This window comes from Callorhinchus milii, unplaced genomic scaffold (genome assembly GCF_018977255.1).
Source record: "Callorhinchus milii isolate IMCB2004 unplaced genomic scaffold, IMCB_Cmil_1.0 Scaffold19, whole genome shotgun sequence".
NCBI classification, from domain to species: Eukaryota; Metazoa; Chordata; class Chondrichthyes; order Chimaeriformes; family Callorhinchidae; genus Callorhinchus; species Callorhinchus milii.
In genome coordinates, this window is record NW_024704760.1 from 10,188,234 (window position 1) to 10,202,213 (window position 13,980).

Below are 13,980 nucleotides of genomic sequence, written 5' to 3' on the forward strand. Positions count from 1 at the left end.
AGCAATTTAAGACAGATATCAAGAGGCATTTCATTACACAATGGTGATCACAGTTGAGCAATCGTTGTATATTATACAATAATCAACTGGAATGTGTAAACAACAACAACAGAAATACATTTGTATAGCGCCTTTCACATGGAAGGACGTCTCAAGGCACTGGACAGTCAACGTTTCGGAGCTGGGGTTCGGGATTGGGAGTGTGGAGGGCAGTGTTTCAATGTTCCGGGATAGAGATCCAGAGGGTTGGGGTGGAGTGCAGAAGGCCCACCCACTAATTGTGGGATGTGTGAGTTTTGAAACGTGAAGTAGGCCAGAGTCCGCTGAGCGGAGGGAGCGAGCAGGTTGTTATGAGGTTAGGAGGTCGCAGAGGTCGCAAGTTCATGGAGGGATTTGAATGTGAGGACCAGGATCTTGAGCTGTATCGTCTGAGTGATGGGAAGCCAGTGGAGTCAGGCAAGGATAGGTGCGATAGGATCATGGAGCCTTTTGCTGGATAGGACACGAGCTGCAGAGTTCCGGATGATCTGCAGCTTATGGAGGGAGGAGTTGGGGAGGCCGACAAGCAAGGTGTTTGCATAGTCAAGCCTCCATGTTATGAATGCGTGAACAAGGCTTTTGATGGCCTGTGGTGTGAGACAATGGTGGAGCTGGGCAATGTTGCGGAGGTGGGGAAGCGCTAATGGAAGCCAATGGAGGGCCTTGGTCTTGTTGACATTCAATTGGAGAAAGTTAGCTCTCATCCAGCATTGATGACTGAAAGAACAACAGTGGCCTGGAGTCAATTGTGGAGGTAGAGAGGTACAGTTGAGTGTCATGCACATACATGTGGAAGTTGACCCAACGTCTGAGGCCGATGTCACCATGAGGGAACATATAGATGTTGAAGAGGAGGGGCCAAGGACAGAGCCCTGAGGAACGCTGCACAAGAGGTTGCTGGAGCTAGAGGAGGAAGCGTTTGTGGAGGTGAAGTGGAGGCAGTGTGAGAGGTATGCTCTGAACCAATCAAGTTCAGAATCATGAACGTTGAGGTAAGGTAGAGGATGAGGAAAATGCTGTGAACATTGTTGTAGGCAGCAATGATGTTAAGGAGGACAACGAGTCAGAGGGAGCTGTGGTCGCAGGTGGACAAAATGCCATTTGTCTCTTTGATCAGGGTTGTTTCTGTGCTGTGGATGGGAGCGATCCTGGGAATCAACAACTCATTCCAGGATCTCGGAGAGGAAAGGGAGGTTGGAGATGGGGCGGCAGTTTGACATCAGAAATGGGTCCAGGAAGGGTTTTTAAAGGATAGGGGTGATGGCGTCCGTTTTTAATGGATGGGAATGATACCAGTGGATAGGGAGAGATTTATGATGTCTGTGAGAAGACAGGAAAGGAGATGGAGCTGAGAGGTGAGGAGAGGGGTATGGATGAGGTCGAGGGAGCAGATGGTCAGTTTCATGCAGATTTGAATGGTGATGAGTGAGAAGGGGGAGCAGGTTCGAAGTTGTGGATGGAGCGATGGGTAGGGGCCGGGTTGAGAGGGGGAGATGGGGAAGGGGTAGTAGATGGAAGGACAGAGGCATAAGAGCGGATTCCCTCAACTTTAGATTCGAGGAAGACCAGCATCACCTTACTGTTGGCGTTGGAGTTGGGGATGGGCAAAGCATGAGAGGGTGGACGGATGAGACACCTCCTGAGCCTGGGGTTGTCCTTGGCCTCCAAGATTGTCTTGGAGTGGAATGACGATTTAGTGGAGGAGAGGGCAGGGCAGTAAGATTTGATAAGGTCCAGCCAGATCTGCTGATGGATTGGTAAGTTTGATTTAACTGAGTTGAGTTCAGTGGCACGCACCTGTGCTTGAAGGGAGCGAAAGTGGCTGTCGTACCATGGTGACTTTAGTGAGTAGAAGGTGGTAGTGAGATAGTAGGTGCTGCCCCTTCAGTGAGGGCAGCAAGGGAATCGAGAGTTGATGAGAGGGAGCAGTGGAGGAGAGTGACTGAGGAGGATAGGACATTGCGGGAGGAAGCCCAGCAGGAAGGAGTTCAGATGACTCCAAAGCAGCCGAGAGGGAGTGGGGGAGATATTTCCCAAGGGCAGTAGGAGATGGAGGTGGACTGGGTGCCTGTTGGGAGGGTCATTGAGGTTTTGAAGGAGATGAATGAGGGTCCGAGATCGCTTTGTCGATGATTGTGTGGTCCAAGATGGTGAGGCCCCGAGTGATCACCAGGTCGAGGGGGTGACCGTGGACGTGGGTGTGGAGTGGATGTGGAGGGAGAGGTTGAGGGAGGAGATAAGGGAGGAGACGGCATTCTTCAAAGTGAAGGGCATTCTTCATTTTGCTTCTAACATTGTCTCCAGACGAATCTTTTGTTTCTTGTGAAATGTTGAAATGTGCCTCTGATTCCCAAATGGACCATCTATGGCTTGAAATGAAAATGTTTAACCCGTTCATTGTTTTGGTTTCCAGAAGTAACCAAATGTCAGACAGATCTAAAAGAATCAGAAAAAGGTTTGAAGTTTGGGGATGTCAATGATGCTCTGTTTGTTGGTCATTTGTTTCTGTTTGTATTTAATATCAAACAATTAGTATTTTAAAACTGGTTTCAGAGAAAATGTGTTGAATAAATTTCGATTTTGTTTCCAGAACTAAAAAAGTGTCGAGAAGAGCTGAGAAAATACAGTGAGTAGAATTATTTCATTTTTGGAGCTTGTTTAAGGGCTAAATATCTTAAGAAATAATTGTAAATATTGTTGGCCAGGAGACCTGGAGATAATCCTTTCCCACTGTGACAAATGCCAGGCCAAATATCCTCAATACATTCCTCAATGGCCTTATGGATGTAGAATATTAATGTGCGTCAATGCCTTTAAATGCCCTTTGTTTACGATTCAGAATAATTCCATATGAAATGCTTTTTGAGGGTTTGACTTTAGCCCAAAATCAAATGCAGGGATTGATGTAATAATAATTAATGAATTCCGTGTTTGACTTGCAGAGGATAATGATGAGAAAGCTTTAGGTGAGGGCAATAATTTATTAAGTTAACTCTTTACAATTAAACATTTCCTCAAAAAGAAAGTTGTTCTGTTCTTCACTTTCCTTACTGAAAATTAAAAATTCTAAAGTTTAAGATGCTTATCAGTCTGTATAATTAACCCTTTTAAAGTAGGAAAACCCACCACATGCCCAGATGGCAAATCAGGCAGATAATTGTGTTTTCTGTTTCCTCTGAGGTATTATTATTGCAAATGTAACCTGAAACATCCTGAGCTGCACTGCACCATTCGTAAAACCCTGTCCTTGAGTGGTTTAGGTCGTACCTCTCCCACCGTCTTCATTTTGTTTCCACAAACGGCTTTTCCTCCGGCCCCCACACTGTCTCGTGTGGTGTCCCTCAGGGCACTGTCCTCGGTCCCCTCCTCTTCACCCTCTATATGCTCCCCCTGTGGTGACATCATCCGCAGACATGGGGTTAGCTTCCACATATATGCGGATGACACCCAACTCTACCTTTCCTCCTTTACCCTCAACTCCACGACCCCCGATGTCCTGACAGCTGTCTGTCCGACATTGAGTCCTGGACGAGAGACAACTTTCTTCAGCTCAATGTGTGCAAAATTGAGGCCCTCCTGATTGGCTCACGTCAGCGCCTCCGCACCTCAGGCGCTGACACCATCAGCTCCGCACTCTCCACCTCTCAAAGCCATCAGGAACCTCGGGGTTCTGTTCGACCCTGAGCTGTCCTTTCTCCCTCATATCCGCACCACAACCGGCACCGCCTTCCATCACCTCCGGAATATCGCCAGACTATGGCACTACCTCACCCCTCACGCGGTTGAAACTCTGGTCCACGCCTTTATCACCTCAAGGCTGGACTATGGGAACTCTCTCCTCGCCGGCCTTCCCGGCACCTCCCTCCACACTGCAGGTCATTCAGAACTCTGCAGCTCGTGTACTTTCCCGCACCAGACACCGCGACCACATCACTCCCACCCTCGCCCTCGCTCGCCTCCACTGGCTCCCCATCCCCCAGAGGATCGAATTCAAGATCCTCATCCTCACTTACAAGGCCATTCACGGCCTCGCTCCCTCCTACCTCTCCGACCTACTATCCCCCCACTTACCTGCCCGTACCCTCCGTTCCTCTGGCTCCGGTCTGCTTCACATCCCCCGCCCTAATCGCCCTACCATCGGTGGCCGGGCCTTCGGCCTCTCAGCCCCGAGGCTCTGGAACTCTAACCCCCAGTGCCTTCACCGCCTCCTCCCTTTCCTCCTTCAAGGCCGGTCTCAAGACTTTTCTCTTTGACCTTCAGCCTTCAGCTCCACTCTCGACTCTCTACCCCCTCCTCACTCCCTCCCTTCCCTCCCCTCACCCTGACCATTTCCCCCCAATGCTCGGGTCCCGACCCAACTGTACAGCGCCTTGGGACGTACTCCTGACATGAAAGGCGCTCTATAAATGAAATCTTGTTGTTGTTGTTGTAAAACGTCCCGAACTTTGTAAACTGTTTTGAAGATAAACATTTCATGAATAATTCTTTAAACCTGATCATATTTACAGAAGCAGAACGGGACAACAAGAAAACAGGTAGATTGTGAGAAGGTGGATGTTGTTACATTATGATTTATTTCGAATTTCATTGGTATTGTTCTTTTAATATAAATAAACTCAATAGCATTGTAAACAATGTACATCTGGCAGGTTTATTGTGTGTTTATTTTATTGTGATATAGTAAAATCTGCTGATCTTTGTTTTTCAGAACTGGCTGATTGTCAGAAAGAATTGAAAGCTGCGCGTGAGTATAAAGTCTACATATCTATACACACGTTGGATGTGATGTATTTGTTGCCCTTTTTGTCAGAAGTTCCTTGAACAATGACTTGTATTTTGTTGAACGATCGTTATGTTGGAACACATATTCTTGAGCTCTGCCGTGTTATCAAATCCGCCACAATGTACATTTGGTTTTGTAGTTGAGGCAAATCTAATATTCTGATCCTTTTTATTCCATTAGAAGAAAAAGCCTATGATAAACTAACACCAGAAGGTAGATTGGATGCTTTACATTATGATCAGTGGGCAACTAATATTTGATTATTTTACAAGAGAACATAATTGATGTGAGTTGAATTAATTCAACAATCAAACATAAGGTCCTTTCATATACATCTGTACATAATTATGTTTACAGTGAAAAAACTGATCATGTTACAAGACGGTATGTATTGATAAAAGATTCAAGATTTCATAAGTTTGAAGAAATTTTCTTTTAGCTTCAATTACTTTTATTGCATTTTAATCTGTTTGTGTTCAATTTAATACTGCAATACTTTTGAAGAATAAAGTTACACAGTTTGTAGGATTGCTAGTTTTTTGTTAACACAAAGAATTATCATGTGATTTCCAGAAAAGAAAGCGTGTGAAATATCACTGGATAAATTAGGTAAGAAAGTGGAGGTTATGTGTAAAACTGCTAAGAAAAGAACATGTGCGGTGCACACACTGTTCATAACTGCAGCCAATTCCATATTTTGGCCGATGTGGAAGGAAATGTTTACACGTTGTATTGTGAACCCGCATTTTTGTGACCAAGGCTGGTGAGAAATAATGCAAATATTTTTGTTGATTTGAGCAGAAAAGGCGAATAAGAAGCAATTGGAAGGTAAAATCCGAAGGCATCAATGTGTATTTTTCTATCACTTACCTACATTTCAAAACATAGTCATCTTATTGTCATTAACAATCACTGGCATCTCATTTACACTTTGTTTCTTGTGTTTAGAATTTGAGAAGGTTGATGGGACCTTGAAAGAAAAAGGTGCGGAACAAATATGAATTGATTTTCAATTTAAAATAAAGAAAACGGTTTATTTCTGTGTAATATATAAATTAATTCTAGTTATGATATAAGTGATGTATGTAACTGATTGTTTATTTCAGTCTCTCCGTTCAAGGGTTATAGTTCACTGTGTGTTAATTACTGTGTTGCCCAACAGAGAAGCTACTTACTGAAAGGGAAAAAGGTATTGCCATCGATTTGCTTTATGTAACATGATCCCTGAAACTTGGCTGTTGTTTCCTTTCGTTTCTCGAATAGATGTAAAACTGGACAAAACAATCTGTTTTACAGAGACTGATGTAATGTGCAGAATCTTCTTACCTTGAACTAAATTGACCATCGACTGTGCAGCGTTTACCATCCAACTATATTGATATGAAAATATAATTGTTCCCTCTCATCTGTATTTGCTTTGCAGAACAAACCTCTTGCCAAGCAAGACTGAAAGCTGCGAGTAAGGAAACAGCCTTTTGTTATCTGCTCCCTCTTGGGGACATCATCCACAGACACGGGGTCAACTTCCACATGTATGCGGATGACACCCAACTCTATCTCTCTGCCTCCCCCCCGACTCCAGGACAACTGCTGTCCAACAGAATGTCTGTCAGACATCAAGGCCGGGATGAGAGCTAACTTTCTTCAATTGATGTCAACAAAACCGAGGCTCTCCTGATTGTCTCCCGTCAGCTCCTGACAGCATCACCATCCAAGCATGCACACTGCACCTCACCTCACAACATCTTGGCATCTTGTTTAATTTTGAACTCTCCTTTCGACACCACATCCATGCCATGACTCACTCGGCTTTCCCCACCTCTGCAACATCGCCCGTCTGCACCACTGTCTCACACTGTAGGACACCAACACTCTCATCCACGCATTCATAATATCCACACTGCTTCTCAGCCATCCCAAGACGTCTTGCATATGCCCAACCTCGCCCGACTCCACTGGCTTCCTATAACACAGCAGATACAGTTCAAGATCCTGGTCCTCACTTTCAAACTCCTCCATGGCCCTACTCCCCCCACCCTGACCAACCTGCCTGCTCCCTCTGCTCAGCGTACTCCGGCCTGCTTCACTTCCCACACGTCTCCCGCCTTACCATTGGTGGGAGACCTTCAACCGTGCACCCACCCTCCAAGCTGCAGTCCCTTTTCCTTGCCCCCTCCCTTCAATCACTTTCCTTCCCACTCTGCCCTCCAACCTCCATAATCTCGACCCGCAATTTGGATCCAAAACATTCCATATCCAATGCGTTGGGACGTCCTCCCGACGTGAAAGGAGGTATATAAATGAAATTTAGTTGTTGTTGGCCATTTAGTACACACTTTACATTTTGATGCTGAACAAAATCATTTTGAAAATGTTCATCATATTGAGAAATCTGACTCCAACAGAAGAAGGAAAAGAACCAGACCAAGCAGATGAAGCCAAACCAAGAGAGGAAAAGAAACCGGTGGATGTAAAGAAGAAAGGTAGTTATTTGCCAGTTTGAAAGTTTTACTATATTGGTCAGTTATTTCCCACCTCCAGGGTACATTTCAGTTCCATTCAACATTCATTTATTTGGGTTCCCATTTCTGTGTGTGTTGTGATGCTTTTCTCCTGGGTTTGGCGCTGACTGTGGAAATGCAAAATATTGGACGTTGCAAAACAGCAATGACTGAATGACACAAATGCTTCATAGATTTCTTGTCAATTTTATCAGAAGAGGATGATCTTAAAGCAAAAATCTCTGCCCTCAGTAAGAATACGTTTTTACTTATTTAAATATTGCAATGAGATGTCTGGTTTAGTTATAAAATAAATTGGTCATTTTCAATCTACGACTGTTTGTGGGACATCGCTGTGCGCAATTGGCTGCCGCGCTCGCCCACAAGTATACAGTCAATTCACTTTACAGTGTGTTCTGTGAAGCGCTTTGTGACGTCCTCCCAATGAAATGCGCTATATCAAATGCAAGGATTATTATTATTATCATTAACTTCTGTGTATGTTATTCTCCTTTGGTATTCACTGAGAACTCAGGGTGTTTAACCTCCTGGTAAATCTGTATTAGTAGCTGGTTGGAAATATTGAGGAAATCACTTGTACAGACCATGGATTAATCAGATAATTGCATGTTTTGAACAATACGATTGTCAGTTGTAAACTCATGTTGTAATTGTCTCTGCCAATACCTCTCTCAGAAAGCCGCTGAAACCCTGGTTCACACCTTTGTCACCTCACGGCTGGACTATTCTAATGCCCTCCTCACCGGTAATCCCCTCCACTACCATCCATAAAATCCAGATGATTCAAAACTCATCCCACATTCTCACCCACACCAAACTCCGCTCCCTGATTTTGCCAGACTGCACTGGCTCCCTGTCCCTGAGAGGATTGATTTCAAGATCCTCACCCTTGTCTTCAAATCTCTCCACTCCATCTGAACCCCTCCGACCTCTCTGACTTCCTCTCTCCTCAAAACAATGCCCGTTGCTTTCGTTCCTCCGGGTCTGGCCTCCTCCTCATTACCCGAGTCCTCCGCTCCACCCTCGGCGGCCGTGCCTTCAGCCACTATGACCCGAGGCTCTGGAACTCCCTTCCTCACTCCCTCACTTACTATTTTCAGGTCTCTGCTGAAGACCTTTCTTTTCGACCACGCCTTTAGTCACCTTCCTCCCCCTCCCCCTAGCTTCTCCCCCTCCCCCCGCCTCGGCCCCGGGATCCGTTACTGTGAAGCGCTCTGAGACGCCATCCGGCGTGGAGGGCGCTATATAAATCCAAGCTGTTGCTGTTGTTGTCAATTAACATCTGTCCCGGAACCTCATCACACACATAATATCCCACATTTACAGGTTGCTGTGTTGCTAATGAAGGAGCATTCAAAACTAATGTGTTTAACCACTATTATTTTTCTAGAAGCGGAGATTAAGGACATAGAAAAAGGTAAAAACTGAAACAATTTAAAGGTTTACATGAAATTCATGAGGCACATCTGTGACTGAGCTTCTGCATCTTTCGCTGTAAAGATAGCACTTCTATTGAAATATCTTATATTCTGATGGTTGTGGGGAAAACAAGAAGAGGTTTAAACGTAATATGAGAAACATTGATTACGCCTCAGTTTACACAGTTATTGATGTGTGGATATTTGTTATGTAACCTCAACCTCTTTCATCGTGTGTGTGCATTGGGATTTCAAGTGTTGATGATTCTTGTGAATGTGATGTGTTCCTCTTACTGTGTTGGAAAGGAAACGGCAGCCGTAGGTTGGAGTTTGGTTCTCCCCAAGCAAGAGAATCATTCACTGTTGAAATAAAAATACCTCATAAATATTTTGTTTGCTTTTCAGAAATAGAAGAGTGCAAAAAGCTCATAGTCCTGGCAGGTGAGACTCATGTCCAGAAAGCCTTGTGAAATGGGTCATGTCAACATCCTTGTTGTGAGTCGAGTCTATCCTTTCCCAAGTGCAGCGCCCAGCACATAATACCAAACTGCAAACACTTCTTAACTTCTCACCCTTTCACCTTTCCTCACTGAGTTCTCTTGTATTATTAGTTACGTGAGGTCGTCAGTTGGTGGTTCTGTTTCTCTCGGTTTCTTTTCTGGCTGCCCGGCTCAAGGGGGCAAAGTCAGCAACAGGCAATGAGTGTATTCTCACGCAGGTGCTTAATGGATTCTTTGCTTGGGCTTTAGAGCAAGAGGTTGTTGCAGAGGACGAGGACACAGCAAGTAAGCACAGATTATTTGTGTTAAACTTTCAGGTGGAGTTTTGTTTGTTAGTGTCCGAGCTGATATTGTCCAGTTTATCAAAGGGCGTCCGACCACATCATCTTGAAATGCTCAGAGACACTTTCTGATGTGTTTGGCACATTGCAAACTCTGGTTATGTTTTAAGGAGTTTAGCTAAGTTTCTTGTACGTGTTTTTCAATTCATGTCAATAATTTATGAAGGTGTTAAAAAAAACACGTTTTGTTTGAGGTTTACAAATTGTGTTTTATTAAAATTCGTTTCATATAAACATAAATTAATTGATTATTAATTATAAGAATCTCCAAAAACCAAAGTGTCTACATTTCCCATTGAAGAATTCCCTCAATCTAAACTAATTTCATGGCTTTTCAAAAATAGAATTAAAAACAGAAAGTGCAGGGACAGGTGAGCTTTAACATTTGATCAACATCACATTCTTTGGCTTCTGTTGCTTTGACCTGAATATTTTTCTTGTGAGAAGACACGATTACGGTTCTGCTCTGATCATTTCTTGTTTCACAGTGTCTCTCCTCACATATATCCTCAGATACATCAGTTTGTGAGGAATCAGTTGGATCACACTGGGTTGTTGTGCTCAAATGTGTCATTGTTTGTGTTGGGGTCGGGGTGTCAGTGGCTTCATGTTGTGATGATGGTTGTGAGTTTCTCTCTGAAATACTAATACAGTGGGAGAAGAGTTGTCCCCAATTCATGACATTATTTTGTTACGTAAGAAAAAAATCACTCTGTTTTTCAGAACTGGAAAAGTGTAAAACAAAACTAAAGGAAGCAGGTAGGGAAGAGGTTTCTGAGTTTCAATCAAGAGAATTATTTTTTCTGCTGATTATAAAATTGATATCAACAGGAAACTATACATAAGTGTGAATCTTAATAGTAGCTTTTTGTTTACAGAGGATCTTAAAATTAAACAAACTGCAGGTAAATGTTTATATACTGTTACACATCACAGTATCAATGCTATCATTTCATTTGTTGTAAATACATTTTTGATCTTAAGTGTTGAAAATGGTTTACTTGGTTAATTGGTATCTGATATAGCAATTCAGCGCCTTGGCACGTCCTCCCGACGTGAAAGGCGCTATACAAATGTATTCTTGTTGTTGTTGTTGATACAGCAAACGTCTTTTGAAAATCATGATTTTGCTCAATCTGTTGCTGACTTTAATCTCAGATATAGATATCAAATCAACTGACGACAATGATATAAAGGAAAACTTACACACACTGACTCACAAGGCTCACTCAGAAGTAGAAAATCACACTGTCCCAAACGACACAGGAACAGGCATTCACCAGAATCAAGGGAGGATCTAAACAGCTGTCACATAGCTCAAGAGTTCATCTTTTTTGTTTTAGACTTAGAGAAAGTGAAAGAAAGCTTGAAAACTACAGGTACAGAAAACAGTGTGTTTTAAATTATGTAAATATAGGTTTATGTATATGCACTTGGTACATCATAGAATAATAAATGTAATTCAGGTTCACAGTGAGAAATTAAGACATTTGGTATTTTCTAAAATGTGCAGATGTTTTAATTCCATGATATAATCATATCACATAATATATCTGAATGCCCTCTATTTGTTGTTTTCCTCAACAGAGGAATCAATTGAAAAGAATGATAAAGGTAATTACATGGATCTTAGAGAGGAGATTTGTCAAACATTTGATCACTGATATCCATTACAATCTCTCGGTTCCTCTTTTGATATCAGACTCCCTTCATAAAGGCTCCAAATGGATTGTTCATGGATCATCCTCTCCTTGCATTTATCCTCCTTCAGAGAGGCAAACGATAAAAAACAACAACAATATTACATTTCTATAGCGCTTTCTAATCAGGTGGACATCCCAAGGTGCTGGACAGAAAGAATCTTGGACCTGAGCTGTGGTTCGGGATCTGGGAGTGTGGAGGGCAGGGGAGGAAGCAGGTAGATTGAAAGTACAGCCTTAAGATGGATCTTGAAGTGGCAAGGGAGGGGTCGAGACAGAGGGACTGCAGTATGGAGTTCCAGAATGTGGGGCAGAGTGGGGTGAACAAGGTGGGGGACGTGAAGTTGGCTGGAGGCTGCTGAGCATAGGGAGCGAGCAGTATGGTAAGGGGTTAGGAGGTCACAGAGGCAGGGGGGAAGCAAGACCATGGAGGGCTTTGAAGGTGAGGACCAGAATCTTGAACGGTATCCTCTGTGTGATGGGAAGCCAGTGGAGTTGGACGAGGATGGGGATGATAGGGTCCCGGATCCTCGTGCGGGAGAAGACATGGGCTGCAGATTTCTAGGAGATCTCTGTCTTATAGAGGGAGGAGTTGAAGAGTCCTACAAGCAATGAGTTTGTACAGTTGAGCCTCGATGTAATGAAAATATGTATGAGGGTTTTGGTGGCCTGTGGTGTGAGACAGTGGTGACCTTGTGGGGGTGGGGGAAAGTAGAGCATGTCATGGTGCAGATGTCGGGTAGAAAGGATAGTTGAGGGACAAACAAGGTCCCAAGGTTCCAGATTGGCTCAGTGAGGTGGAGTGAGCCCCATGGATGGTGATGCTGTCAGCGCCTGAGGTGAGGAGGCGCTGACGGGAGCCAATCAGGAGAGCCTCGGTCTTGTTGACATTCAACTGCAGAAAGTTAGCTCTCATCCAGGACTTGATGTCCAACAGACATTCTGTCAGCACAGCAGTGGTCCTGGAGTCAGGGTGGAGGTAGAGACGTAGAGTTGGGTGTCATCCGGATATGTGTGGAAGTTGAACCCATGTCTGTGGATGATGTCACCAAGAGGGAGTATATAGTTACCGAGAGGAGGGGACCAAGGACAGAGCCCAGAGGAACGCTGCACGCTACAGTGCGGGGGCAAGAGGGGAAGCCGTTTGTGGAGATGAAGTGGAGGCGGTGTGTGAGGTATGATCTGAACAAGTCAAGGGTTTTTTAATGATAAGACTGATGACAGTATTTTTTGAATGGGTTGGGAACACTACCAGAAGACAAGGAGACAGGGAGAGGTTTATTATGAGTAGAGGGGCAAGGAGGTGGAGCTGGGAGGTAAGGAGAGAGGTCGGGAAGGGTTTGAGGGAGCAGGTGTTTGGTTTCATGCGGGTTGTGATGCTGATGATGGAGGAGGTGGAGACAGGTTCAAATATCGATTCCCTTGAGGAGGGAGCGATGAGTAGGGGCCGGGGTGGGGGGAGGAGATGGGGAGGGTGTAGCAGATGCAGTGGCAGAGGCAGCTGAGCGGATTCCCTTAACTTTAGATTTGAGGAAATCCAGCATCGCCTCGCAGTTGGCATTTGAGTTGAGGATGGGCGAGTTGTAAGAGGGTGGGCGGAGGAGCCCTTCACAATGGAGAAGAGCAGCCTGGGGTTCCTCAGCCTCGAAAATTGTCTTGGAGTAGAACGATAACACAATCTGAAGCCACCTGTTGATTGATTGAAACAAATTTGCTTAATGAAATGTTATTTTTCAGAAAGAGACACGTGTGAAGAAGACATAAAAACAGCAAGTGAGAATAAATAATTTATTTAAAGATATGGGAGGAGGGATTTGATTTGCTCACTATTTGAAAAGAGCAATTTAAGGCAGATATCAAGAGGCATTTCATTACACAATGGTGATCAAAGTTGAGCTATCATTGTATGCTATGGAATAATCAATTGGAATGTGTGAACAACAACAAAACAATTACGTTTGTATAGCGACTTTCACATGGAAGGATGTCTCAAGGCACTGGACAATCAGTGTTTTGGAGCTGCGGAGGGTGGAGGGCAGTGGGGAAAGCAGATTGATCAAAAGCACGGTCTAAGTGGAGGGTATGGAGATTGGTCTTGAATGATGCAAGGGAACGGGCGAGGTGGAGGGACCGCAGGATGGAGTTCCAGAGGATTAGGGCAGAAGCGCAGAAGGCCCACCCGCCAATTGTGGGGCGGCCGAAGCTGGCAATGTGAAGCAGGCCGGAGCTCGCTAAGCGTAGGGAGTGGGCAGAATTGTAGGAGGTGAGGCAGTCACAGATGTAGGGGGGTTGCAAAGCCATGGAGGGCTTTGAATGTGAGGATTCTTGGTCTGAGTATACTCAGATGTAAACGTATACTCTGAGTAATGGCAAGCCAGTGGAGTAGGGCGGATTTGGGAGTGATAGGGTGACTGCTGTGGGATAGGACATGAGCTGCAGGGTTCTAGATGATCTGCAGCTCATGGAGGGAGGAGTTGGGGAGGCCAACACTCAAGGCGTTTGCATAGTTAAACCTCGATGTTTTGAATGCATGTATGAGGATTTGGGCAGCCTGCAGTGTGAGACAGTGGTGAAGCCGAGCGATTTGGCAGAAGTGGGGAGGCGCTCATGGGAGCCAATCAAGAGGTCCTTGGTCTTGTTGATGTTCAAGAAAGTTAGCTCTCATCCACACATTTTG

At 44.5% G+C, this 13,980-nt stretch overlaps 1 protein-coding gene across 1 annotated transcript in view; it reads left to right on the forward strand.

Moving 5' to 3' along the window:
* Nucleotides 1–13,980, forward strand: part of LOC103179160 (protein Hook homolog 3-like) — an 86,155-nt gene that overhangs the window by 53,811 nt on the left and 18,364 nt on the right. Inside the window, exons 43-45 of the mRNA XM_042342022.1 lie at nucleotides 9,512–9,547; nucleotides 10,327–10,362; nucleotides 11,191–11,217. Of these exons, the coding sequence (XP_042197956.1) occupies nucleotides 9,512–9,547; nucleotides 10,327–10,362; nucleotides 11,191–11,217 (99 nt within the window). The remainder of the gene's footprint in view (nucleotides 1–9,511; nucleotides 9,548–10,326; nucleotides 10,363–11,190; nucleotides 11,218–13,980) is intronic.